Genomic DNA, 25,099 nt, shown 5'->3' on the forward strand with positions numbered 1-25,099 from the left:
AAAACCATGGCTCACGTCCCAGAGACTGACACCTCAACGCACCATGAAAGGATAGCTTTTAGTACACGGAGAGGTCAACCTCCGTGTCCCTTTAATCCTCGTTATCGCTGTGGAAAACAAAGAGTAGTTGTTTCGTAAAACTAATTTCACAGATTATTTGAACACTCACTAAGGTCTTCACAAAGTCCTGCTACTAAGTTCTCTGGTTATCAGATCAGCACCTAAAAGGAGAAGAAGTCCACACACGTTGCCAAACAGTGCGGTTATGTGAAATTGTCTGTAGTCCGCGTGTACTTTGTAACATGGCTTAACGCTTCAGCAAAACGTTGACGTGCTCTTGCTTCCCCCCAAAGGGCTCTGCTTTCAACAGCAGGTACAGGGACCCACAACGTACATGTTTCACAGGGGAAAAACCAGAGGTAACTCTTACCCTGCAATAACTCCTGGGCATGTTATGTTTTACCTACAGCACACTGAATTTTCAAGGTAAACACGGGAAGGCTTAGCTACCAAAAGATCAGTGAGGAGCTCCCAGCACAGTTAGCTGATTTTGTGGCAACCAGTTTGTTCATCATGTTTTCAGCAGGGCAGCGGAGCTAGTGACGTCTATAGAAGAAGTAGCATTTAGTTTTTTAAAGAGTGCTTTTGTATCCCAAACGGCAGAGAGTGGTTTTGTTCTGACAGCTTGCTGAAATGGGAATTACAGAAGATGAGTGTGAAAAAGAGAAGAAGGGATTGCTAGCGCAGTGTTCTTAAACTCATTTGCGTGACCTCTCACAAATGGCACAAGCTGGGAAACCACTGGAGAACGCAACACGCTTGGTCCCAGCAGGCTAATTTCAATTAACGTCAGCACCCAAAAGATCAGTAGATCATGTCAAGTCCTAAAGAAAACAACATAAATGTTTACTTTGGAATAGGATCTGGTCTGGTTCAGATTGGAATTGTTTACACTTTCCAAGGCTAAACCCAAGGAACGGGAGCAGACACAGTACATCAGTGTCTCCAGAAAGAGAACGCTCACTTCAGCGACTTCAGACCACTTTATCCATTGGATTTACAGATAACAAATTGAACATCACGAGCCTGGTTCTGCCAGCTCGGGATTAGAAATGAACGGGACCTTACTGAAGTACAAAGGAAAATATTCATGGGGTTATACACTTTATTACCACCCTGTATTGCCAAGTATTTCCTATCTCTAGCAAAGTGTTCCTCTGATGCTGCTATAAGGCTCCTGTAAGCATATGCTTCAGAAGATAAAACTGCGGATACTTAAAAAAAAACACAACAAAACAGTTACCATTTTATTAATTCAGCTAGGAACCAGAGACGCCTCAGCCTACTGATGCAAGCTGAGTGGTGACAGCAACTACCTCTGTCCCACGCGAGGAGGAGGAGGTCAGGCTACTCAAATCTGGCTTTAGAAGAGGGTAGAGTCAAAGGCAGAGTCTGGCCCATAGCTTTGACAGATGTGTGCAGCTGCCAAGAACAGGAAGCGCAGAAGCACAGATAATTATGTTTTATTTGATGAACTCAGGTTTGGCTTTCAGAAAGAAAGAAAAAGGGAAGCTGAGCTGCTATGACTATTATTAAGCCATAAGCCTTCAATTTCACTATATAAAGCACTGAAGCATGAAATGGTGCACTTCAACCGAAGGATACCAGTTGTCAGAAATCAGACCCACAGATTAAATAAAGACTGGTATAAATGTTTTATTTAATGACCTTTCTAAGGGGTGTGTGCTGTATACCCCATGAGTGCCACATTTTGTAAGCGCACCTCAAGGCAGAACACGGCTGAGCTATCTCACTGGTGCTGGCTCCCTTTCCAGCAAAACTCCGTGCCTGCGTGACTTGGACTAAGTCAGCCACAGCACTGGGGCAAGGCGGCTCCTCGGGTGACCAAACAGTCCCACTGCACTCAGCGCTGCTCTCCGGGCCTTTGGTGGCACTGACTCCAAAAGAGACAGCTGGGGGCATCAGTTTCCTGAGAAAGGCCCTGCAGTGTTTACTCATCAGGCACGTTTTCTTCTGCCAGTACGAGCAGGGAGAAGACTCTGTTCCGAGTGCAGAACGAGGGCATCCCCTGGAAGTTGAGGTGGTGGCAGTTCAAGCATCTCTGACTCTAGAGCTGCTCACTAAGGTGTTTGTAAGGTTGAACATAAATACGGTCTCACACAAATCTAAAATTAAGAGAAACTCTGTGCTTGCACCTCTAGTGTCAAGCTAGCCATCGGCAGCTGGTGATACCTCCGCTGCTCGAGGCGGCAGCCACACGCGTCACCGCAGTCACGGCTGGACTTTGCGCTGTACAGGAACACGCTGCGCAGGATGGACACTCGGTGATGCTGTCAGCGTAGTCAGATCGCCCTTCTGAATCCGCAGCATAGCTGGCAACCGTAAATTTACAGACGGGTATGAAACAAAATCAGTTTCAAAGGACTTCAGGGATTACAGAGAAAAGTTTCCTCAATAACCCAATTTAATATCACCTACAGAAGCTGCGTTCAGACAAACCTTTGAAGGCAATGTGCTCTATCTACACTGTATTTTCAGTACACATTAACTTACACGTTTTACTTCACATCTTATCTGATCAGGGAAGTCTAGACATGGCCTTGGACAAACACTGTGTAACATGACCCTAAAAATACTAGTAGAAAAACAACTTTAAACATTAAGCTAATTTCATGCATTCTTTCAGCCACAGAATGACTCCAAAAGTTAATTTTTAAGCAAATTCATTTCAAAGGAATGTCTGAATTAATTATTAATTTTTTACATTCACATGAACAAGTCAACTACCCAAATTTTATGCATGATATACCTTACTGAAAATAGTTACGAAGAGATACAGGGCTAACTTTCTCCCCCCCGCCCCCCCGCCTTTGATTGCTAAACGCCCCAAGGAAAAGAGCTTTATTTATACAGCTTATGGCAATCTCTTTCAGTCAAGAATGAATGTCTTCAAGTACAGGAAACACTGTCCAATTGACTCGTCCCAGCGCGCCTTAAGTGAAAACACAGTTCACCTGCTTGCATCAAAGATACATACACGCCACAGGATAAACGCAGTTTTGTGGCACGGATGTAACAAAACGAGCACCTTCAAGAAGCCAGCAAATACTGTACCAAAAAATCACAAAGCCCGATAAAAAGACGTCCCCTGCCCTGGAGAGCTTTACAAGCTATTCAGATGGATGTAACAGTACGATAAGACAAATGATCAGGATGTGAAGACAGGGTAACAAAGCTGTCAACCTACAGCGGTCGGATAAGTATTTCAATAGTTAAACCACCGTGTTGTTTAAATTTCCATTACAGTAAATGTGGTCTAGCCAATAGCACTCAAAGTCTCAAAAACAATTCATCTCATGCTAAGTTAGGTCCTTGGTCACGACGACAGCTCTCTAGACTACTGACCGCACAGACTAGTTCTCCATTGACGATGGGGCTGCTTAAGCCATCACCGTGTGGGTAACCAAAATGAATCCCTACTCTTTTTCTCCCTTACACAGGATGATGAGCAGCATTTGCCTTACCTTCTAAGAAAAAGCCTCCCTGATGTACTACTTTAAACAAGGCTGTTCCTTTCCCTCACAGAGGGCACAGATGCCGTAGCTACATTAAATCATGCTTTTGTCTTTCACAGGAGCACGTTACAGCCAGACCTTATCTTTACAGACACTGAAGTAAAAAGGAATCATTGGAATTTGAAAAACTGAGTGCCACCACTGTTTCTGAGTGACAAAAAAGTGCCACCAGCACCAGTTAAACAACTGCTATTGGAGAGACAGATGTGTGATGACTACAGCAGCCTACGCAGACTAAACTGGTACGAGACTGCACAGAGAAACAAAGCTACTCCTTGAGCCAGCTTCAACTTACTTTCGACTTAATATGTCTTGGAAGAGCCTGCCAGGTGGGCAGCTGTTAATACACAGCAATTTTTAAAACCCCAACTCCCAAAAGCTAGTTGAAGGGTAGCCGTAAAACGTTATGTCTGCCAGTAGTGCGCTCTTCTTAACTGCCCACTGGCAAAGAAACAGCTTGCATTTTCACGTGGACTGAAACAAATTTTTCAAAATATTAGCTGCTGTATTGTAGCAGCCGTCAGGTGTCTATTCGTAACTATGGGAACAATGCTTTTGACATTGTTCTCGTCAGGTGAGCCACTACCACCAAAGCAAGCTGGTAATGCAGGCATAATTTTGGTGCTGTGTTCATCTACGTCCAAGTCAAAATTGGCAACTTTCAAATTCTATCAAACATGACATCAAACGTTATTCTTGTCAGTACTTACCTGCGTGTAAGCAAAAAGCTATGTGGAGAGGAGTTATACGTCAATGTAAAATGAATTCTGGTTAACTGAAGGTTTCTGGTTACTCAGATGTCTTTCAAGTAAAAGTGCACAAGAAGCATTAACATGTTGCCTTTGGTGGAGTGCAACTGATGAAGTCTTCAAACTCTGACGCCTCAAAGTTATTGATCTGCTTTCTACCAACTTAAATATGCAAGAAAACAACAGAAAATGGAAGTGAGAGGCAAACAGAACAAGTCAGAGAGCAAACGGAAGAGACAGGAACAATCAGAATCTGTAGGAGGCACAAGGATGTCTTAGAAAAACAGCCATTAGAAGCAAAGAAATTAGTGCTTATTAAAAAGGAATAAACACAGTACATGACAAACAGGATTTTCTCCTGGTAGAATTATTTTCATTACCATCTACTGTATACTATGTGTCAGCAGCGAAAGCAAAGCAAGACTGCTTAACTTCACAGCTCGAGTCCTCGCATAGCAGCAAAGGAAAAGAGATTCGGGAAAGTGAACTGCAGGGATAGTGACAAGTAGTTCCTGTTCAGAACAATGCTTTTACCGAATAAAGGCTGAAACTGATTCTGTTCTAATTCTGCAAAAATAGATGGTACAAATATAAGTTCTACCTCTGTTCCTAAGTAGGAACAAAGTGAAGTATTTGGCATAACACACAAGGATGTAAGAATAAAGGTGATCACAAAAGGAAAATCTTAATTTAAACTTGAAGTATTTGCATGACGTTACATAATTGGAAAAGTCTTCCAAGGAGAAAAGAAGAAAACCTGTCACCCCACAAAGATTCAGTCACACAGACAAATGTTGGGATGACGAAGAGACAAGCCAAGTGGTTGTCAGACGTAGGAAGTCAATCTGAGGGTCTTTATTTTTTCCTGTTAGGCTTCACATACGGGAGGTAACTAGCTCTCTGAGACCAGAGCTGCCTGCAGTCTGCTTATGATTTGCCCACCTTTGAGAGCAATACTATAACCAAAACCAAAACCCCACACGTGTGCCCTTAGCACTCCAGATGCCCGGCAGTTAGGTTGGTTTTCATCCCAGTATTATGAGATGGGATTTACGCCCATGAAGTTCCTACTACACATATAAAAATACATAGTCTAAAAACTGTTATCGTACTAGTATCAAGGATGTTCCCCAGTAAACCGAGTACCTCATCAGCACTGACCTGAAGCCATGAGTATGTAGCTACTTCCCCAGGTCAAATGTAACTTTAAGTTCACACCATTTCTAAATGCACTTTACATATGCAACAAAACAGAGACCATAAATTAATTGCTTTCTCTCCCTCTCTCCAGGGTTGGAACCTTTGGGCAATCCTCCCAATTTACAGGGAAAACAACCACCACATGTACAAAAAGGTTAAAAAGAAAAAATTTCCACAGCACCTAACTGACCTCGAGAGAGGGCTGTCTCAGGCGGAGGACCTTCCAGCATTTCAAGCAACAGCCAGCTTTTGGTGCGTGTGTTGGCTTGCTTTTTGTTCCCAGCCTACAGAAAAACACAAACCCAGCCAGCAGCGAACAACAGTAGCACAGAACTCAGCCCAACTTGCCTAGAGAATGCTGGCAATTAACTATTATTTCTACAAGTTGTATTAATACTGAAAAGTTGTTTCAAAAAGAAAAACCCTCTTCCTCTGGAGGTGTTTCCTACGTAACTTGTTGCTCAGACCCTATTTGCTTTGTAGATAACCCAAGGGAATTTAGTTGCCCGATTCATCAACTGAAAAAGATACAGATCTCTTTAGGAGTCTGAATAAGGGTAACACACCAGCGAAGGACATGAGCGTGCATGCATACAAGTACATACGTGAACTTCAAGGTTTTTACACTACAAGAATGTTAACTCATGTTTCTTTTTATTAAGAGACCTTATCAGAAGCTAGCCTTCACAAAGTAGCACTGTTCACGACCTCATCCAATACAGGAACAAGTTACGAAGCAACTAAGAATTAAATTCTGAATACGTGAACGTGGTAGTGAGGAAGTCTATTCTACGCAGCTTTTGATTTTCTAAAAAGATCTACTCGCTTAAACTCACTCACTAGAGATCAAGTCATGATAAATCAAACCTGTCCAGTTAAAAAAAAAAAAAAAAGGCCACAGACAACAGAAAACCCACCACACACAGATACACCCCCCAGGTCTTAACCGCATGGATGGTATCCAAACAGATATCACGCAACAGAACCACTGTCAAAGTAAAAGGGACCCAAACAATTTTTCACAGGTTCCTTCCCTTTGCAGCTGCCGACACGGTCAGTAAGTGGTAAAATCAGAACTCGGGTCCATCAGAATTGCTATTTCAGCCTGACCTGCATTTTTCCTAGTCAAATCAGACTGAGGAACAAGAGCCACAGAGACATCTGGCAACCCCCAGGTTTTATTACAGGCCCGTACACTGCCGAAAAGCACTGGCTCAGCCACACTCCAGAGCTCTACCTTCAAAGCCTGAACTGAAGCAATTTGTCAGTCTTCCTCCAAACAGCTTCTGTATTTAGGAAAGCCAACATTTCTGCTTAACCCTTTGCAGTCCGCCAAGTACTCTCAAACACAAGTATACAAACAGAAGCTCTGCAGTAGTTTCCCCACTTTTGTACCCATTCCCTGGGTATTAGCTAGCCCCTGTCAGACAGGTCAGCCGCAAGAAGCGCCTCATGGAGTCCAGCTAACTTACAAAAAAAAAAAAAAAATCTTTTTTTGGGGTGATACATTGTCTGGTTCCTACTAGTGTTAAATCTGACATAAGAAGTTCTCAAATTTGCCCTCCCAGATCAATGTACATACAGAGATCCTTGCACACAGAATATTAGTATTAGCCATACCTCGCAAATACCTGTCATTTAGTAAACCTTTGACAACTTTCAAATGTCCCTTTGGGCCATGCCTTAGAATAAAGGAGCCCAGTGAGCTATGAGTACATACCTGCTCCACACCCTTCGTGAAAGGCACTCCTGAACCACCTTCCCTGTCTCCAGCCTGCTCATTTTCCCAAGGCAGTTTGTTTTTTCCTTTACCCGCACTCAAGACTCTTCTTGGACTTATTCCTTGATCAGCATACGCGCTGTGCGAGCTGGGGTTTTGCAGGGCATCATCCCGTGCGTGATACCCGCAGTAACTGTGCGCGCTCTGAGTCCTGCTGCCCATCAGCAACCAGTCTGTATCTGCTCCGGGGGCTAAACACGATCCCCTGTTATGACCAGATGAAGGCAAGGGCACAGCGTACTCTACAAAGCCTTGGTCTACTAGCTTTGGCAAGGTCTTCCTGGCCAGCCTGGCCTGCACCGCGTGCATCACCCCGTCCCCGTTGTCCTCAAGTTCCACGGCATCCACCGCCTTGAAGAGAAGGGTGGTTTTGCCTGGGCCCATGGAAGACGCCAGCACAGCAAACGCTTCCATGGCAGCATGCCGGACCCTGCGCTTGCTGTCCACCAGTGCTGGAGCCAGACCAAACGCCAGCTTGCCCAAGTCCAGCTCCTCGCTAGGGTACGTGAGGAGGGCCACGATGCAGATGTTGACCACCTCCTCGCGGACTTTGGAGTTCTTGTGCTGCAGATGCTCCCGCTGCAGCAGCAGGCCCAGCACCTGCTGAGGACCCGCCGCCTTCATCAGCCGCAGGAACAGGCGGTTGTACTCCTGCCGGATGGCCAGCTTGTTGTCCCCCAGGACTTTAGCAGCAGCCGACACCAGAGGCGCCAGGAAGGCCTGGACCTGGTCGCCCAGGCGCAGGGCCAGCAGATGTGTCACCTCCAACGCCCCGAGCACCACCTTGAAGTTGGAGTCATCGAGGAGGGTGTAGAGGAAGCTGATGAGACCCAGGAGGCTGGGGACGGGCGTGGAGGCCACCGCAGCCTGGCTGGCACCTCCGACCACCCTCTTCAGCTCCTCCACGGCTTGCGTGCGGCTCCTGTAGTCCTCCTGGTCCAGCAGGCGAGCGTGCAGCTCCGGCGGCAACAGCCCGAACTTCAGGCCGGTGCTGCCGGGCTGGCCGGGGGGCGGCGGCGCCGTGCCCCCGCCGACCAGCCGGCCCTCCAGCAGCCGCTGCCGGCCGGCGGGTGGGAACGGCTCGGCGCCGGGCTCCTCCTCCGGCCGCCCGGCGGGCCCGGGGCCGCCCAGCTGCCAGGCCAGGCTGCGGGAGAGCTCGCCCGAGCCCCGGCGGGCGGCGGGCGGCGGCGTGAGGGCGCGCAGGGAGGCGGCGGCGGCGGGCGGGCGGAGGGGGCGGCCGTGCCCGCGGCGCCGCCCGCGCAGGGCTTCTCCGCGCGGCGCCGGCCGCGGCCCCCACGGCAGCTCCGCGGCGGCGGCGGCGGCGTCGCCGCCGCCCGCCGCCCGCCCGCCGCGCTCGGGGCTGGGGCACGGCGGCAGCCGGCCGCCCCCGCCGCCGCCCCGCGCCCCGCGCTCGGGGCCCGCCGGCTCCTCCATGGCGCGGGCGGGCGGCGGCAGCGCGAGGGCCGCGGCCATGGGCGGCGCGGGACGGAGCCGCCCCCGCCCCGGCAACGCCGCGCGGCACAACACCGCCGTCGCCAGGGGCCGGCCCGCACCGCGCCTGCGCGGCGCCGCCCACGGCGCGGCGAGCGAGGGAGGCCGGCACACGACCCGCCGCCCCCCCCCGCCCACCCCGCCTCCGCCGGCGCTGCGGAGCGCGAGAGCGGCGCTGCAGAAGCGAAGAGTCGCGGGGCGGCAGCGGGCCGTGCCGGGGCTGCGGCGCGGGGCGCCGGCGAAGCGGAACCTCCGCCGCCCCCCCCTACGGCGCGTGGAGTGGCGCCGCCCGAGCCCGGGGGGTTGTGGGTGCGTGACGCTTCCCTGCCGCTGATTGGCAGAGGGTGCGGGGCGGCGGTGCCCGGAAGTGACGCGCGCCGCTACCGGGCGCTGCCGTACGAGCGGAGGCGAGTGAGGCGGCGGCTACCGCGGGCCCGGCCTCGCCGCGGCCTGCACCACCCCCGCCCGCAGGTGAGCCCGGCCCCGCCCCGCTGGAGCGGGCCCCCGCGGCCGAGCAGCTTGGCTCGGTCCGGTCCGGTCTGGTCCGGCCCGGCCGGGGATGCCTCGGTGTCGGCAGCGTTTCCGCGCCCGTTCGCAGCGCGGCGGGGACGGCTGCTTCCCGGCTCGGCCTGCGGAGCGCGGGCGGGATGGAACGGCGCCGCGCTGTGGAGTGGGAGCGGTCTCAAGTACTCGGGGGCGGCGGCCGCCCGCCCCGGGAAGACACTCGTGGGAGCGGGGCGGTGGCGGAAGGCTGTCGGCCGCGTCCCGGCAGTCCCGGAGCTACCGGCGGGGCGGCCGGTGCCCGGGGGCCGCGGATCGCCGTCCCCGGGCCGCCCGCCGAGGAGGGGCGGGCGGGGAGCGCGCTGCGGGTGCTTTCGGCCGTGCGCTCCTCGGCCCCGCGGCTGGGGCTGGAGCTCCGGGAAGCGCCGGGGTGGGGGGGGGCGCCGGGTCTCGTCAGCGAGGCGGTTCGCGGCCGCACGTTAGTTCTTGTGCTCTCTGGGGCGTGCGGAAGGTGCGGGCTGGGCTGGGCCGCTCCGGGGGTGCGGAGCCGGGGTTAGCTCGGCACGTAGGGCGGGCGCTTTTGAGGTTTTACGCGCTCTAGCGAGGAACGAAACTAGAGGAGTCGCTTACTGGCTGCGACCATTTTGTAGTCTAAATAAGGAACTGGCGAGCCCTTAAGTGCCACCTTGCAACAGAAGAGTGCCGGGAGCCCTTCCTGCTGTTGTCACCTAAAGAAAACGCTGTGCTCTGCATCGCTCGCTGGGCACCGTCGCATACCGTGGTTTTTAGAAGAGCAGTTCCTCAGTAAGCGAGCTTTGGTATTTACGTTTCTGGTTAACCTTTTTATTTCCAATAACTCTTTCCCTGCTGTTCAAAGTAAGTTTTACCCACAGACTGTGAAAAGGATCTGATAGTCCAGAGCCTAGGGGCAACCGTTTGATTTGTGTTGTGAGCACAAACTGCTGGACTAGCCTACGTTCTTCAGGGCCAGTTAATGTTCCAGGTTTGGATTTCTTGCTCAACAATAAAATAAATACATGCAAGTATGCGGTGTGGGCAAGCATTGCCCTGCAGGAGGTATGCGAGATACAACAGTAGGCATCTCTACCAAGTTGGTACAAAAGGTTTTATTTCTACAGAGTAACTTAAATGTAGTTATTTGTAACTGGTTTTACAGGTTTCGCACCTGCACTGTAACCATTCCCTCTTCCTTCCATGCGGCGCTACCTTGTGTTTTGTGATTTCTGTGGAAATGTACAATTGAGCTATGAACAGAGCACAAACACAAAAGGAAAAGAAAGTGTTTTAGCTGCTCAACAGCTCTTTTTCTTTTTTCCCCATATAAATTGCACTGCACAAATGTCGTTAGATGGAAAATGTTGTTGTATGGAATCTTGCTTTTTGCAGAGATGGTTAAAATACTTTAGATACGTGTTTTTTTCCAGCATAGGGTTGTAATAGGAGAGGGATGAGCTTACTTATCTTTTAATGGGTAAGAGGTTTTCTTTCCCTAGCTGTAAGCCTTCACTTCTCTGTCAGTGCTATTATGTTCTGTATTTAAACGTTGGCAACTAATTTTATTCTTCCAGATTAAGCACTTTGTAAGTAGGCTCACTGCAAATTAGATGTCAGTTAAGGAGCTGTAAAAATGATGAACTTCTTAATAATAAGATAAAAGAAGTGAGATCTTGAAGTTTGCGTAGCCATTAAGCAAATCAGAATTAAATCAGCTTTTCATTTCAGAAATTCGATGGTTGCAGTGTTCTCTGTAGAACAATAGTTGTATTTCCTCGTGGTCCAGGATCCTGACACATTCATACCCTCCGCCCTCTCACCGCTATAATAATTCAGTCTGAATAAAGAGCTGCAGAACTGCTTCTCCAACAGGTAGTGGTGGGCAGCACCATTTGAATTTCAATGACACTGAAATTAGAGCAGGTATCGCAGTGCCTTCCAGTGTCACGATGCAAACTAAAACTTTTTTGGAAGAAGTGTTTGGGGGTTTTGTGGAGCTGTAGGCAGGAACAAGGATCCTTCTCTCTGCCCTTACTAGTGACGTTAGGGAGCGCGGGTAGCTGCTGGTGCCGTGAGGACGTGCAGATGGTGATAGATACCAGAATGCCCAGCCTGTCCACCTGGGACCCGCTCCCTTGCTCACCCTGGGAAGCATCTCTACCAGCTCCCGCCCCTCGCCTCTTGATGGTGGAGCCGGGCCCAGCTCCCAGTCTTCCCTGGCTCTGATCTCTCTGGAGGGCGAGGGCATGTCCACTGGAGATTTTTCTTTCACGGTGGAAGCCACTCAGTGAGATGAGGCAAGGATCTCCCCCTTCTCTGTGCTCCCGTTCAGAGCACGGCAGCCTCTGCTCCAGCACCCCTCTCCCTGCAGCCCAGGGCCCCGCGGGCTCTGTGGGTCTTTTTTGCCTCTCTGTGCAGAGGGAGGGACTCTTCTGCTCCGGGCGAGGAAGGGGAGCGGGGAACTGGTCCCTGCTGACTGATGGGGCCCTGCCCACAGCACTGGTCGGAGGGGGAGCACAGCAGGGCTTGGCTGCACCACAGCAGCACTAAGTAGGCCGCAAGGCGAGTAGCAGAAAGTAGTTTAAGAACTTTTAAAACTTTGTCTTAAATAAGCCAGTCCTATTCTTTCTTTATCTCTGTTTATTTTTATTTCAGTTACTGTTCAGTTCTCTCAAATATCTGATACGGAATCCTATCATGTATTCAACACTTCAGATAATATGCATTTTTACTCCAGAACAAAAAAAAGGTGGTGGTTTGTTTTTTTTTTTAAGTCAAAGATTAATATAGTATGCACTATTAATAAACATTTGATCGTCCTGGATTTAACTTGCATGTAAAAGCATAGCGCATAAGGATTGGAAAAGTAAATTGGAAAGTAATAAACCTAATTAAGATAAAAGCAAAAATGCAAAAATATTTCTTAAATGTTATGTATGGCATGTCTAAGTAACATGAGTAATGAAGCTGTTGAAATGAAGCCCTGAGTAATGTGTTAAAAATTCTGTTTGTCGCAGATGGACCAGTCGTCTCCAACCTACATGCTTGCCAACGTAACCCACTTGCATTCTGAACAGCTTCTGCAAGGCTTGAACCTCCTTCGCCAACATCACGAGCTCTGTGACATTATCCTTAGAGTTGGTGATGTCAAGATCCATGCCCACAAAGTGGTGCTTGCCAGCATCAGTCCGTACTTCAAAGCCATGTTCACTGGGAACCTTTCTGAGAAGGAGAACTCGGAGGTGGAGTTCCAGTGCATTGATGAGGCAGCCCTGCAGGCCATCGTGGAGTATGCCTACACGGGAACTGTGTTTATCTCGCAAGACACTGTAGAGTCACTTCTTCCAGCTGCGAATCTTCTCCAGATCAAACTGGTAGTGAAGGAGTGTTGTGCATTTCTGGAAAGCCAGCTTGATCCTGGCAATTGCATTGGGATTTCTCGTTTTGCAGAGACCTATGGCTGCCATGACCTCTACTTGGCTGCTAACAAGTATATTTGTCAAAACTTTGAAGATGTTTGTCAGATGGAAGAATTTTTTGAGCTTACGCATTCTGAATTGGATGAAATTGTTTCCAATGACTGCTTGAATGTTGTGACGGAAGAAACCGTTTTTTATGCACTAGAGTCCTGGATCAAATATGATGTGCAGGAGCGGCAGAAGTACTTAGCACAGCTGCTACATTGCGTTCGGTTGCCGCTGCTGAGCGTTAAGTTTCTTACAAGGTTATACGAAGCAAACCATCTCATTCGTGATGACCATACTTGTAAACATCTGCTGAATGAGGCCCTGAAATACCACTTTATGCCTGAACACAGACTTTCCCACCAGACCATGTTGATGACACGACCGCGCTGTGCTCCCAAAGTTCTTTGTGCTGTAGGAGGAAAAGCTGGACTGTTTGCCTGTTTGGAAAGGTAAGTAATAGTAAAGTTGTTGCAGCACTTGAGTGGTGTGATGTTCTTGCATGTTTGTTACTGCCCTGGGTCAGGATGAAGACAATCGCTGAAGAGCTGTGGTTTCCAGGACTGCAGTTACTGCCTTCCTTCATAAGAACTCTAGATTATTTTTTTTTTTGAACAAGGACGAGCACTGAATTCAAAATGCTTTTTGATTTCATGAGTAATCTTCAATGTCACGGGCTTTTGTTTGTGCCAACACAAGTAGCTATAAAATGGTATCGTTTTAATTCTGTTGATTGAGAATTTGGTTAATAAAAGTGGTTAGTAAAAGTTTGATTGAGAATTTGGTTAATAAAAGTGGTTAGTAAAAGTTTGTATGCTACTTTTTTTATGCTTTCAGGTCTTTTCGTTTTACATAATTTTTCCTTGATCATCTATTATTCCAGACAATCAGATCATAAAGTTTAACCTAATATATGACAAATATGCTTCCTGATAACTCAGGAGTCCTTGGAATTAAAATAGACTTAATCAGAGAAGAGCAAAGAGGTAGTTCTTGGCAACATCACGTGCTCGATCATAACGTAATCATGACTTCAGTCTCTGCTGCTCAGTAGGTATCCATATCCGTGCTGGCAGAAGCGGGTCGGTGCCCATCTTTCTTCACCTGGTTTTCAAAATGAACCTCCTCTGCAGTTACAGGAGTAGTTTGTTACATCCCTGAGGCTAACCATGTGAGCAAAAGGAATGTAGTGGAGAGAAAAATAGCTTTCTTCCCCATACTGGTATGGTTGGGTTTACTTGTAACGTTGTATTAACATTGCCAGAAACGGTAGTTAAACTATGTGTGTGTCTGCATATATATGCATACTTATAGGTACACATGTAGTGCTTTGATGCTGAATGCACGCTTACCAACGCAGTAAATGTTTTCCCTGTCAAGCAGACTACCCGAGCTGGCTCTACAGCTGGGTTCTGGGATAACGTTTTACTCTGAGATTTTCTTTTCTGTGACAGTCCCATGCTTGCCTATATATACATGCACTTAAAAACCTGGGAAGATCCGTATGTTCTTTTTCCCTGTGTTTAGAGATGCTGTCAAAGTTACTTAAAGTTAACTTTCCTGATAATAGGAATCAATAGTAAACTAGATGTTGGGACTGGGAATTGTTGGGTTTATAGATTTAAAAAATGAAGGGTTTTTTGTGCTTAATAAAAGGTCTGTTTGAGTGAATAAAGTCATCCTCTGATATTTTTCAGCTCTGTTTCTTTGACAGCTTCTTCAGTGATTGTAACGATATTACATACCAGTGTAGTTTGGATTATTTTGGTTATTTTTTAAGCAAAAATGTTCTTTATTACTGTTAACCACATTTTAATGCATACAAAAATTTGCTCTTCCTTAATTTATTATTCACATTAGTCCTTCCTAAACTGTTGTTTCAGTTAATACTTAACTTTAAACAATTGCTCTTGACATAAAAAAAAAAAAAATCACAGATCAATTAAACAAATAAATCCTAATACAATTAAAATTGTGAAGTAGGAAACCTTAATTCCATTGTTCTCATTCTACTTTTTATTTGTACTTGCAGGAAAGCTGGTTTTTCCCTTACAGTTAGCTGCTACCTTATAATAACAAAGTTACTGAGAATGTATTTAGTACTGTTCTTTTCTAACTGGGCTGCTGCTGTCAAGAGCCAGTCTGGTGTTTCAGCAGTCCCTGCTTCTGGCTTCTTAGTCAGTGGCTGTCAGCTCTCCAGTGGCTTCATTTTCTTGTGTGGTTTTTGATGTACTGTGTACTAGATATTCTTTTAAATCATTTAAGTAACTTATTAACTAAACTATTTGGGTAGATTGACTAGACTTTATACGTGATAGGCTAGACCCACCGTATTTTAACACTGAGTATAATTAAAAGAAAATGCAAATAAGCAGTATTTAGAAAATGGATTTTTCAAATTAGTTTGTTCTACTTTGACATTTCGTTTAAATTATACAGTGCATGTAAAATACATATCTATAAAACTACAGTTTGTGCTTTCTAAATGTATGTTTGTACGTATATATAGATATGTGCTTCCTCCTCTCTAATTCTCCTTTTCTCTCTCTCCCGTCTCTGTGGCTGTTCTGACTTGTTTTTTCAGTTTACCCTTCTTAGCCCTTTGGTTTGTATTTTTAGCTTACCCCGATCACAGCCTACCTCCCAAAGCTGTGTGGCATCAGCACTGTATTGTCTTCCCCGGCGTTATCCACGCTGCTGTCCTGCCTTCTCCGTAGCCTGCCTGGTTTGTACTTGCAAAATTCGTCATTTCAGGTCTCTTACTTGGTGCCGCGGCTACTTGCTGTGTTGCTGCATCGCATGCTACGCTGTGAGGCCCTGGGTTTTTAACTCTTTAGAACAGTAAACAGCATTTGATTTTAGCTTACGTTTGGACTATTGGAAGAAACAGCAAACATCAGATGGGACTTAGGAAATTCTTAAGACTGTGTTCCTTGATGCTCATCTGCACTGCACAGAGCTTCAGAAAGTTAGGTTTGCTCACATAATCTTTGTTTTTCTATTTCAGTGTTGAAATGTATTTTCCCCAGAATGACTCCTGGATGGGCCTGGCACCTCTTAGCATTCCCCGCTATGAATTTGGAATATGTGCCCTAGACCAGAAAATATATATTGTAGGAGGGATTGCAACCCACATGTGTCAAGGCATCACTTACCGAAAGCATGAGAATTCAGTGGAGTGCTGGGACCCCGATACGAACACTTGGACATCTCTTGAAAGGATGTTTGAGAGCCGGAGTACTCTGGCAGTGGTAGTTCTGGCAGGAGAGCTCTACGCCTTAGGTGGCTACGATGGGCAGTCTTACTTACGAACTGTAGAAAAATACATTCCTAAAGTGAAGGAATGGCAGCTAGTGGCTCCGATGAACAAAACAAGAAGTTGTTTTGCTGCAGCTGTCTTGGATGGAATGATATATGCCATTGGTGGTTATGGTCCTGCCCATATGAACAGGTACGTGCTTTTGATGTGTGTAGCTCGATGTCATAAGCTGGAAATCAGCAAAACTCCGTTAAGCTTGTGTTCGGCAGCCAATTAAAAATTGTTCCAAGATAGATTGATAATCCACAGTGGGCCTCATTAATCCTTGTTCTGCAGTATCAGTCCGATAATTCAGCTGGGAAATCTTTATTTTAACTTATCTTTACGTGTTCTAGCTCAGAGCTGGTTTGTTTGGTGTTTGTTGTTTTTTTTAAATCCCTAAGAAGGGAAAATGGTAGAGACAGACATAGATGCATATTACTAAGCAAGGTGGTGCAAGACACCTGACCTTGTAGACACCCGAGCTGGTTAACTCAGCAGATCAATGTTGCGTGGCCTTGTTTGCTCAGGCCCAAGGTAGCGTACTTGTACCTGTGTCATGGTGATGCACCTCAGTTTCTGAGCTCTCGGAAGAGGCGTGCTTAGCACTGTGCCAGTGCTGTGTAAACCCTTGTCCCTCAAGCCTGCAAAATGTTAGGATGCGTGGTTAACTTTAACGTTTAAAACACTGATTTGAAATGAATAGGATTTTTCACATGCTTAATATACACAAAATAAATACATACCTCAGGTGGAGTCTTAAAGTAGTCTTAGTGATGATAATCAAGTTCAGGATGGTGGTTTCTGCTCTGGCTCCTGGGTAGAAGTGGGCTTGTTTCAGACCTTACGTTCACAAGGAGGTTTCCTGGTACCAGCATGCTCTTCAATTGTTCTGTTCCACGTCGCTCTCTGCAGATGGACAGGGGCATTTAGTTAAGCAAAGAAATAATTTGTACTCTCTTTTTTCATTAAAATGGAAACAAATCAGCTGTATGTCCCTCCAGGAAGCAAATTAATAAACTACAAGTCTGAATAGCTGAATAAAGAATGAAAATGAAAATCTTGCTTGTAGGAAGGGATGCATTGTTTAACAGTGTAGTATAACAACATTGCACTAGTCATTAATTGTACTTACTTTTTATACTTGATACGTTTTTCTATAGAACAGTTTGTGAAGCAAAGGATTGGTTTCCAGCCAGGAAAGTATAGCTAAGCAGTTTTCATTTGGAAAATGCAAACAATTTTTTCAAGTACTGAAATACAAAACATCAGTAAGTTAAACTGTTTGGTATGGTTGTGACAGGATTTTATGATACTTAATATGACATTATTCTAATTTCTTATATTTTAAATTATGAACTGTAATAGCGGTTGAAATACTTAATAGACAAGCAAGCCATCTCTAAAAGTTTTCTATTGACTCTAGGATTTCTTCACACGGGAATTTGACCCGGAATAATTAGGCTGTGCTGCTGTCCTGTGTGGTCACTCTTGGCTCCACACCGTCTTTGTACCATACAGAGCTGTCGGCTTTAGCAGTAGATGGAACAAAGCGAAGTCAGTAGCAGAGTAGATCAGGCGTACCAGGAGTGACTGTGGGACCTCGCGGATGCTCGCTCCCGTGCAGCCGTGCTGCACAGACCATACAAAAAGGAAGATAATCAAGCCCTTGCTCTTGCTAGCAGTAGTTCCCAGAAGTCCATGCTTAGTGTGCACACAGGCTTTTGAAAGGTAAACTCGGTAACCTCCTTTCAGGAAATGTAAGACTTAGCACTGGAGTAATAGGAAATGTCTTTATCAAGCTGGTACCTTTAAAGGGAAGGCTCTTAACACCACTGAAATTCTGCGGTAGCCGTGCTCCTTGTGCCACATCTCTCGTCCTCCATCAGAAAGGAATTGCCAGCAGCTCCTGTAGAGTTACTAGAATCTGATATTTCATTATTTGCCTTTCTAAATTTAATTTACTTTTTATTGAATAATTTTGGTTTTATTGATTATTCAAGGGTGCCATGCCATACAGTCACTAGACTCATACGAGCGCTAGAATTAAAAGAAAGCTGGCTGCTGTGTAATTAAGCACCTTTTCTCCAACTCTGTAGTGCTTCTGATTTTCTCTTCCCCTCTTTTCTGCCCCCTCGTGCTACTGAAGCTACCCTTTGGGCAGGGAATGGCTACGTGCCATGAGTGTGTTAATGACTCGGACCATCTGTACAGCTCCAGTGATCAAAAAAACCAATAATGATGACAATTCATTTCCATTTCCTCCCGAAGGCCTCTTCTGTCCTTAGTGTTTTGATCAGCAACCTCTTTACTGCTTTTCCTGAGGGATATGCTCTCCACATTTTTTTCCTCTCTGTCTGTTATTTTCAGGCAAGCCTCAAGGAAGTTTTTGATCTAATGTGTTACCCAAATAGATGCACTTCAGATCTGCATTGGGTTCAGTGTTTCATGAGTTGCTTTTTTTATAAATAGCAGCAGTCATCCTTGAAAGAGCTTTCACTTCTGAGGCCAGCTTTGAAAAATCTTGCTTTGTTTCAGTGTGTACGCTGAAGATCCAGGGTAGTGGCACGAGGATGCTGGCGAAGCAGCTGAACTGCAGTTGCTGTGTCAGGATGAAATACGTTAAAACTGCTTTTTGGCAACACTCTGTTGAGAACCTCCAGCTGCTTTGTGTTGTCGAAGGACAGTAGGATGTGATTGATGCTTCTGAGGTGATAACCCTGGCTTTGGTTTCTTGTGTGCTACCATTGGGTAGTACAAAGCAACCATGCCGCAGAATTTTCCGTCGGCTCAAGCACTCCTTTGTGTTGCATTATTCCTGTGTGTGGTAATATTGGTTGGCAGAACTAGATGTACCTCTGACAAATGCAGGTTTCTTGTGGAGTGAAATTCAAATGTCACTAAAATCCAAGCCTCACAAGTTGTTTGCTTGTCTTCACAGCATGGAGCGTTACGATCCAAGTAAAAACTCGTGGGAGATAGTCGCTTCAATGGCTGATAAACGCATAAACTTTGGTGTCGGTGTCATGCTGGGCTTCATTTTTGTAGTTGGTGGACACAATGGTGTGTCTCACTTGTCGAGCATTGAGAGATACGATCCTCACCAAAACCAGTGGACCGTGTGTCGACCCATGAAGGAACCCAGAACAGGTGGGGACATAAAACACTCAGCAGTGAACTCAGATATCCTTTCAGAAATAAACTGCCATTTGACCTGATAGAAGCTGCGATAAAGTTGGCAGTGACTTGCCTACAGAGCATTGCACTTCATCTATGACTGAAGATGACTTAATCAGCTCTGTGGAAGAATGAGTATTTATTGCTCTATTTTTAATTACAGTCCAGTTTATTAATATTGAGCTGTAACAAAAATAATATGAAGTAATATTTCTACTCTACCTTCTATTTTTTTCATTGATTTTTGAGGGAGTTTCAGCAATTCTGTGGTTACTGTTCTATTTTATTTTATGCTGAGACCCAGTAGCGCATCCTCTCTTCTCTCTCCCTGGTGAGGAGCATTGGGACAGAAGATCATTGCTTTGTCATAGGAAAGGGCATGAGAACAGTAAAAAGGAGTGTAAGACCTGAACAGAGAGGGACTCTTCATGTACACCCGTTTTCTTTAAAGACAGCTCAAAGAAGGAGAGGCTGTGAGAACTTGCCTGTTCTGCCTTCGGGTGGGGGGTGTGGTTCCAATTAGGAACAAAAATACTACTTATTTCTGCACTTGGTGATCACGCAATCTCTTTTTTCCCCTTCCAATAGGAGTCGGTGCAGCTGTAATTGATAACTACCTTTATGTGGTTGGAGGTCATTCAGGGTCATCCTATCTGAACACTGTACAGAAGTACGATCCCATTTCAGATACCTGGCTGGACTCTGCTGGGATGATGTGCTGTCGATGCAATTTTGGTTTAACTGCACTTTGATGAAAAGCAGGACTTTACGGACCTGGTGCAAAGGTGGAGCTTAATCTGCTTGGAAATAAACCCTGCTGGTGGAGCCCATAAGCTGCGTTCTCTGAAGTTGGAAAGCTGGAGGAATGTGGTGAAGTTGGGATTGAAATGAGGAAGGATTTGTTTTCTTCCAGTAATTGGCCTTTGTCACTTCAGTGACACAGGCAGAAGGGAGGGAAAGCTTATGACCAGCTGGGTTTAGATAGCATCCTGTTAATGGCAGTGAATTTTAGAGAGTACTGTACATGCCTGGGATATGATTAGAAAACTTACTGTATATCTAACCCTTTCACTTTCTAGAGCTTTTCTCTCTTCCTCCTGCCTACTATGAAACACGAAGTTTACTGTGCTTGGGGTGAGAGATGTGTGGATGTGTTGTGTGACTGGACAGTTTGCTGATACTTGTCTGGTGGTGTCTTCATATTAAGAAAACGCCAGTGCTTCATAATTTTTTTTATGAACAGTAACTAAAGGGCTGCCTTGTTTCTGTATCTCAAGGTTTGTAAATAATAAATGCCATAGTATGTTGCCTGTACAGTCTCCTTTGTTACCCACTTACTGGTAGGAGGGCTGGGATGGTAACTAGTAGCTGCTTAAAGAAATTTACAGGGCAAATTTATTGCCTCTTAAAATTTTTGGATCTGCTGAAGAGAAATCACAGTTTTAACTTTCCCTTGTATTTTCTTTTTGTGGATAAATGAGTGCTAGATTAAATGACTTAATCTTGCTAGTCTGCTGTGTGTTTTAAATTGTAATGCAAGGAAAAATTACAACAATCATGCATCGGAAGATGCCACAGCAGCATTCATAGCGTGATATAAAATAAATACTCCAAAATGAATCCGTCCCGTCCTTCTCCCAAGCGCACTTGTGTCCGTATTCCGTATAACTTCCTTTTTTAAAAGAATGTATGATTGCTTTCTCAGAGTGTTCAGATACAAAAATGGTGCTAAATGTAGGACTTAACGATAAGGCTGTTACTGATTTTAGTGCAGTATGCATAAAGCATGGTCGTTTTGATTGTTCTAGTGTTTTTGTTTCTTATTTGCTTGATACATTCGTGCCTATGAAAACTGTCAAGAATAACACAATGTACCGAATGAGCTCGACATTTGTTACTTTTTTTTTTTGTGAAAGATCTGTTTATTGTTCCTGTTCTCACAAATACATGAATAGGGAGTGAATAGCGAGGTCCCGCTGCGGGTTCTTGAGAGAGTCTTGCCTTGAACACAAGTTGCAGTGAATGAAAGGCACGGGGCGGAGTTGCTCAGCCCAGGTGTGTGTCCTGTGCAACGGGGCACTGAAGGTCGGCTCCTGGGACTAACCAGGGTCTCAAGAGCTACAGCTTTGATGACCCTAAACTTAGTGAAAATTTGGGCAGACAAATAGAAAGCGATGCTGTGGGTCATAACCATTATTTAAAGTAGATGACTGAATAAATATGAATTTTAGCTAATGTAGAACGTTTTGGTTTGTCTTCTGATTTTAACTAGGAATCATGGTTATCTTGAATTTCTGTTTTGATGTCTGTATGTGTATTGCCAGGCCTGGTACTGAAGAATTTTTCTGCCTCCAGAGTTACTTTCCCCTTGTTTTAACATGTTAAGTTAATGTTTGCTTCCCCTTGTTTTTCAAGCCCATATAGTATTATTTTTGAAGGTGCAATAATATTTGAAATAGTTGCTTTAAAAGCCATTTCTTTATAAGTATGCTAAGTGGAGGGGTTTGAGTGTACTTGATTTATTCTAAGTTCCTGCAAAGCTAATTGCAGCCAGGCAAACAGTGGTGTTCCTTGTTCTTCCATACGCTAGCGTTCAGATTTTAAACAGTCAAGGAGACGAGGGTGTTTTCACCGTAAAACGTTACTCGTAGGTAACGGGCGTTTGCACAGGTTATAAAATCCTGCACGTATTCTTCAAATTTGGTAGAATTAAGCAGGACTTTAAAAGCAAATAAAATTAACAATGTCAGCATTTTCAATGCAGTTTATTTGACCCACTAAGGATTCTAGTTACATAGCAATAATAGCATAGTTTAATTATTCCAGTGAATCTGTTGACAGGACACAGGTAGCTACGTGGTTGCAGTTGCATGTTGGTGTGCAGGGAGGGGAAGGAAGGGGAGCAGGGCTGGGGCTTCAGGGAGGCGTTCCAGCCTGCTGCGTGGCTTGTTGCGTGGCTTGCCTTCTCCTTCTGCTCAGGTAAATGCATGAGCTGAACACTTACATGCGCTGTTCTGCTTCTCGCTCTGTTTCACAGAGATGCCGTTGACTATCATATTTTCCAATACACATCGGACATAAAAAAGCTTAACGAACTAATATTAAAAAAACAAAAATTCCTTACTTAAGAGAAGTTGATGCCTTTTATTGATAAGAGGCTTTCCATGCGGTTCGGTATATACCGTACCTTTTAGTGTTTAACTATGGCAGGATTCCACGAATGACGATGCTCATGTGTACGTTCTGAGTGGAAGCATTAGTAATCGCTGTTCTCAGTTAGTACAAAGTGGTGCCAGGTATAGAAATCATTTTGGCTTCATCAGAACAAAAAATCCGTAGGTCAGGGTAGTGTTGGTAGTCACTCAATGTTTATATAACAGCTTTCATTTACGGCAGTCAGAGCACTTAAAATTGCAGAATGTTTTACTCTCTTTACCTGGGCAGTGGCAATGTTAAACTAGGTCGTAGAGATTGACCCCGTATTGTGTAACCTGGTATTGCTAAATGTAAGATAGCAGCATAGGCAATTTTTTTAGTATGCAGGCTTGGTATGAAGAATGGGAAAAAGGCCTGATGGAATAGAGTGCTGTTATCAGATGAACCGTTTGGCTAGAAATGGATCGCAGTGTATCAACCTAGGGATCGTGTCACTTAAAATCACGCCATCTTCATTTTCTGTTCCGGGTGCTTGTCCTGTTCACTGAAGTGCTTGGTTATAGGAAGATCAGACACAACAATAGGTTTAAATCTGCATTTAAAGAACAATACTCTCATTGTCATGTCTGTCTTGCAGTTTAAAAATTAAGGACCTTCAAATAAGATGTCATACAACTATAAATTATCATCCAGTTCTATTTCTTAATCACTCAAAATTATCTGTAAAGCACTTTAAAAATGGGTATGAGTTTATATGTGTACATACAGTTCCTGAATTTCTGCTTTTCTTTAAGATACTCATCTGTAAGGTTCGTGACAGCCTCTCCTACTAGCAATGCTTTTCTTTCAGAAAGTCTAGCTGGAATTTCTAGAGGGGCACATGTGTCCAGTACGCATTACAAACAGTGAACTCTTTCTGGGAAGATAGCATGTTACTTTTGTGAATTTGCCATCTGTAAGTCCCCATTCACTATACGAAACAATGCAAAATGTCCAAACTTGCCTTAAATTCTTGATATTTAACTGAAACGCAAAGAACTGGATGATAATTCCTATTTTTTTGCCTTATGCGCTGTGCTGTATTTTAAACCCAAGGATAACTATAATTTTTAGCAGGATTTAATAATTGTACAGAGAATACCAAATTGTACTCGGACTTGACCAGAGTGCTTTGGTTGGGAGTATAAAATGATATATGTAGCTTTGTGTACGTAGAGTGTTTTTATGTGTACATCTCTTAGCAGCAATGTTCTGGTTTTGTTATTGTTTACAAAAGCGGCATTTGAGTTCAACAGGAAAATAACTGTAACCTGCATTCTTGGTCTTTACGAGTGTTCTCAACGTGTTTGCTCTTGTGATAATGCTCTGTAAGTATTGTTGTAACTATTTCATTGAATGTGAAACAATTTAGTAAATAAACCTGGAGAAAAACTTATTTTTACAGTTTCATTGGGTGGTGAATATCAATACCCTCTAGCTTTAGTCTTCTAACGCAGAAACGTCTTGGTGAGTCGTTATTCACAAGCGGCGATACCTCAGCCCTGCCAGGTAGCAGCCAGAGCTAAGGGGAGGTGGAGCCGGAGGATGCTTACCCTTCATGGGGAGGGTTGAGCTGGCTGGAAGACCCAACCCCAGTAACCCCATTACGGGGTCTGTGCCTCACTGGCGTTAGAAGCTCCTGTGGAAGAGGATTTTAGCTTGTGGCTTGCTATTTTCCATCTGTCCCTGTACCCGTAACGTCTCCCTGATGAATCAGCACCCATCGAAGGAACACAGACCCGCTTGTTCCTGCTTCCCTTGGCAGAAGAGCACGCTCTAGAAAGCTGCCGTACAAACTCTTCTCTCCTGGTGCGGACCCGTCATCACTGAGTGACTCTGCAGAAACGTGATCTGTTCCAGGCCAGAGGGGTTTGCACCTAAATCATTTCAGTTTACTGTTAGACAGCTCTGCGCGTTTGTGTTTTGGGTGGTGGTTTCACTTCAGGTGATGGTTTACATGAAGTCACGACAGGCACCCCTCTCTCTCCGTTAGTGAAATGGAAATATAAAGTTTGGCAATTGTGCGGTGAAATTTTTTTTTTTTGCTGTCTTAATCTAAATAGCGGCAGGAATGGTTAATTCTCTTACATAGTTGGGAGCAGGCATTAGTGTGCTGAACTCGCTTTCTTGCGCCAGGCTGAATTCAACTTCTGGTCGCTGCTGTAGGAGATGCCGTTCACCACTGGTGCTCACGGGTGCTCAGCAATACGGTCCATAAAACGTGCGTAATCGGGTAATCTGTGAACTCAGCTAGAAACCACTGCCTTTTATAGTCTTAGTCATGCTGAAGCTGGCACAAAAGGAAAATACTCAAGTGATTTTCTTGGTGGGGGGGGCGAAGATTTATTACATTAATAAAATACTTTCAGGTAATACCCATCAAGGCCTTAGTTTTAGCTTTCCCTAAGTTTAAAGGTTGCTATTACACCTTGATGTAGCAGGTACTTCAAAACCCATTATACAGATAGACAGGGCAGGAGAGGATTTTTTCCAGTTTATTTTAGCATAAAGTGACAAGTTTTTTAAAAATAAGATTGTGTCAGAAAAATACAAACACCTTGCATAGCATTTGACCTAAAAAGGCACTAGGCAGTACAATACACAACTACTGTCCTCCTCCTCTTTCCTTGGGT

The 25,099-nt window shown here is 45.3% G+C and overlaps 2 protein-coding genes across 6 annotated transcripts in view; one reads left to right on the forward strand and one right to left on the reverse strand.

The window, feature by feature from the left end:
- TOGARAM1 (TOG array regulator of axonemal microtubules 1) overlaps positions 1 to 8,871 on the reverse strand; it is a 44,535-nt gene extending 35,664 nt beyond the window's left edge. For all 3 annotated transcript variants that reach the window (XM_072865913.1, XM_072865915.1, XM_072865912.1), the window contains exon 1: positions 7,266 to 8,871. In XM_072865913.1, coding sequence (XP_072722014.1) covers positions 7,266 to 8,798 — 1,533 coding nt within the window. In that variant the 5' untranslated portion in view covers positions 8,799 to 8,871. The remainder of the gene's footprint in view (positions 1 to 7,265) is intronic.
- Positions 8,872 to 8,944: 73 nt separating this feature from the next.
- KLHL28 (kelch like family member 28) lies at positions 8,945 to 23,847 on the forward strand. Of its 3 annotated transcripts, none has more exons than XM_072865918.1 (6): positions 8,945 to 9,287; positions 11,988 to 12,081; positions 12,350 to 13,248; positions 15,804 to 16,247; positions 19,036 to 19,244; positions 19,860 to 23,847. In XM_072865918.1, the coding sequence occupies exons 3-6, from the start codon at positions 12,350 to 12,352 to the stop codon at positions 20,021 to 20,023; spliced, it is 1,716 nt and encodes a 571-aa protein (XP_072722019.1). In that variant the 5' UTR covers positions 8,945 to 9,287; positions 11,988 to 12,081; the 3' UTR covers positions 20,024 to 23,847. The 3 variants fall into 3 exon arrangements, with proteins under 3 accessions (XP_072722019.1, XP_072722018.1, XP_072722017.1); XM_072865917.1 differs by lacking the exon at positions 11,988 to 12,081 and adding an exon at positions 9,968 to 10,121 and having other exon boundaries at positions 8,946 to 9,287; XM_072865916.1 differs by lacking the exon at positions 11,988 to 12,081 and having other exon boundaries at positions 8,946 to 9,287.
- The last annotated feature ends 1,252 nt before the right edge of the window (positions 23,848 to 25,099 follow it).

Source organism: Ciconia boyciana, chromosome 6, assembly GCF_034638445.1.
Source record: "Ciconia boyciana chromosome 6, ASM3463844v1, whole genome shotgun sequence".
NCBI classification, from domain to species: Eukaryota; Metazoa; Chordata; class Aves; order Ciconiiformes; family Ciconiidae; genus Ciconia; species Ciconia boyciana.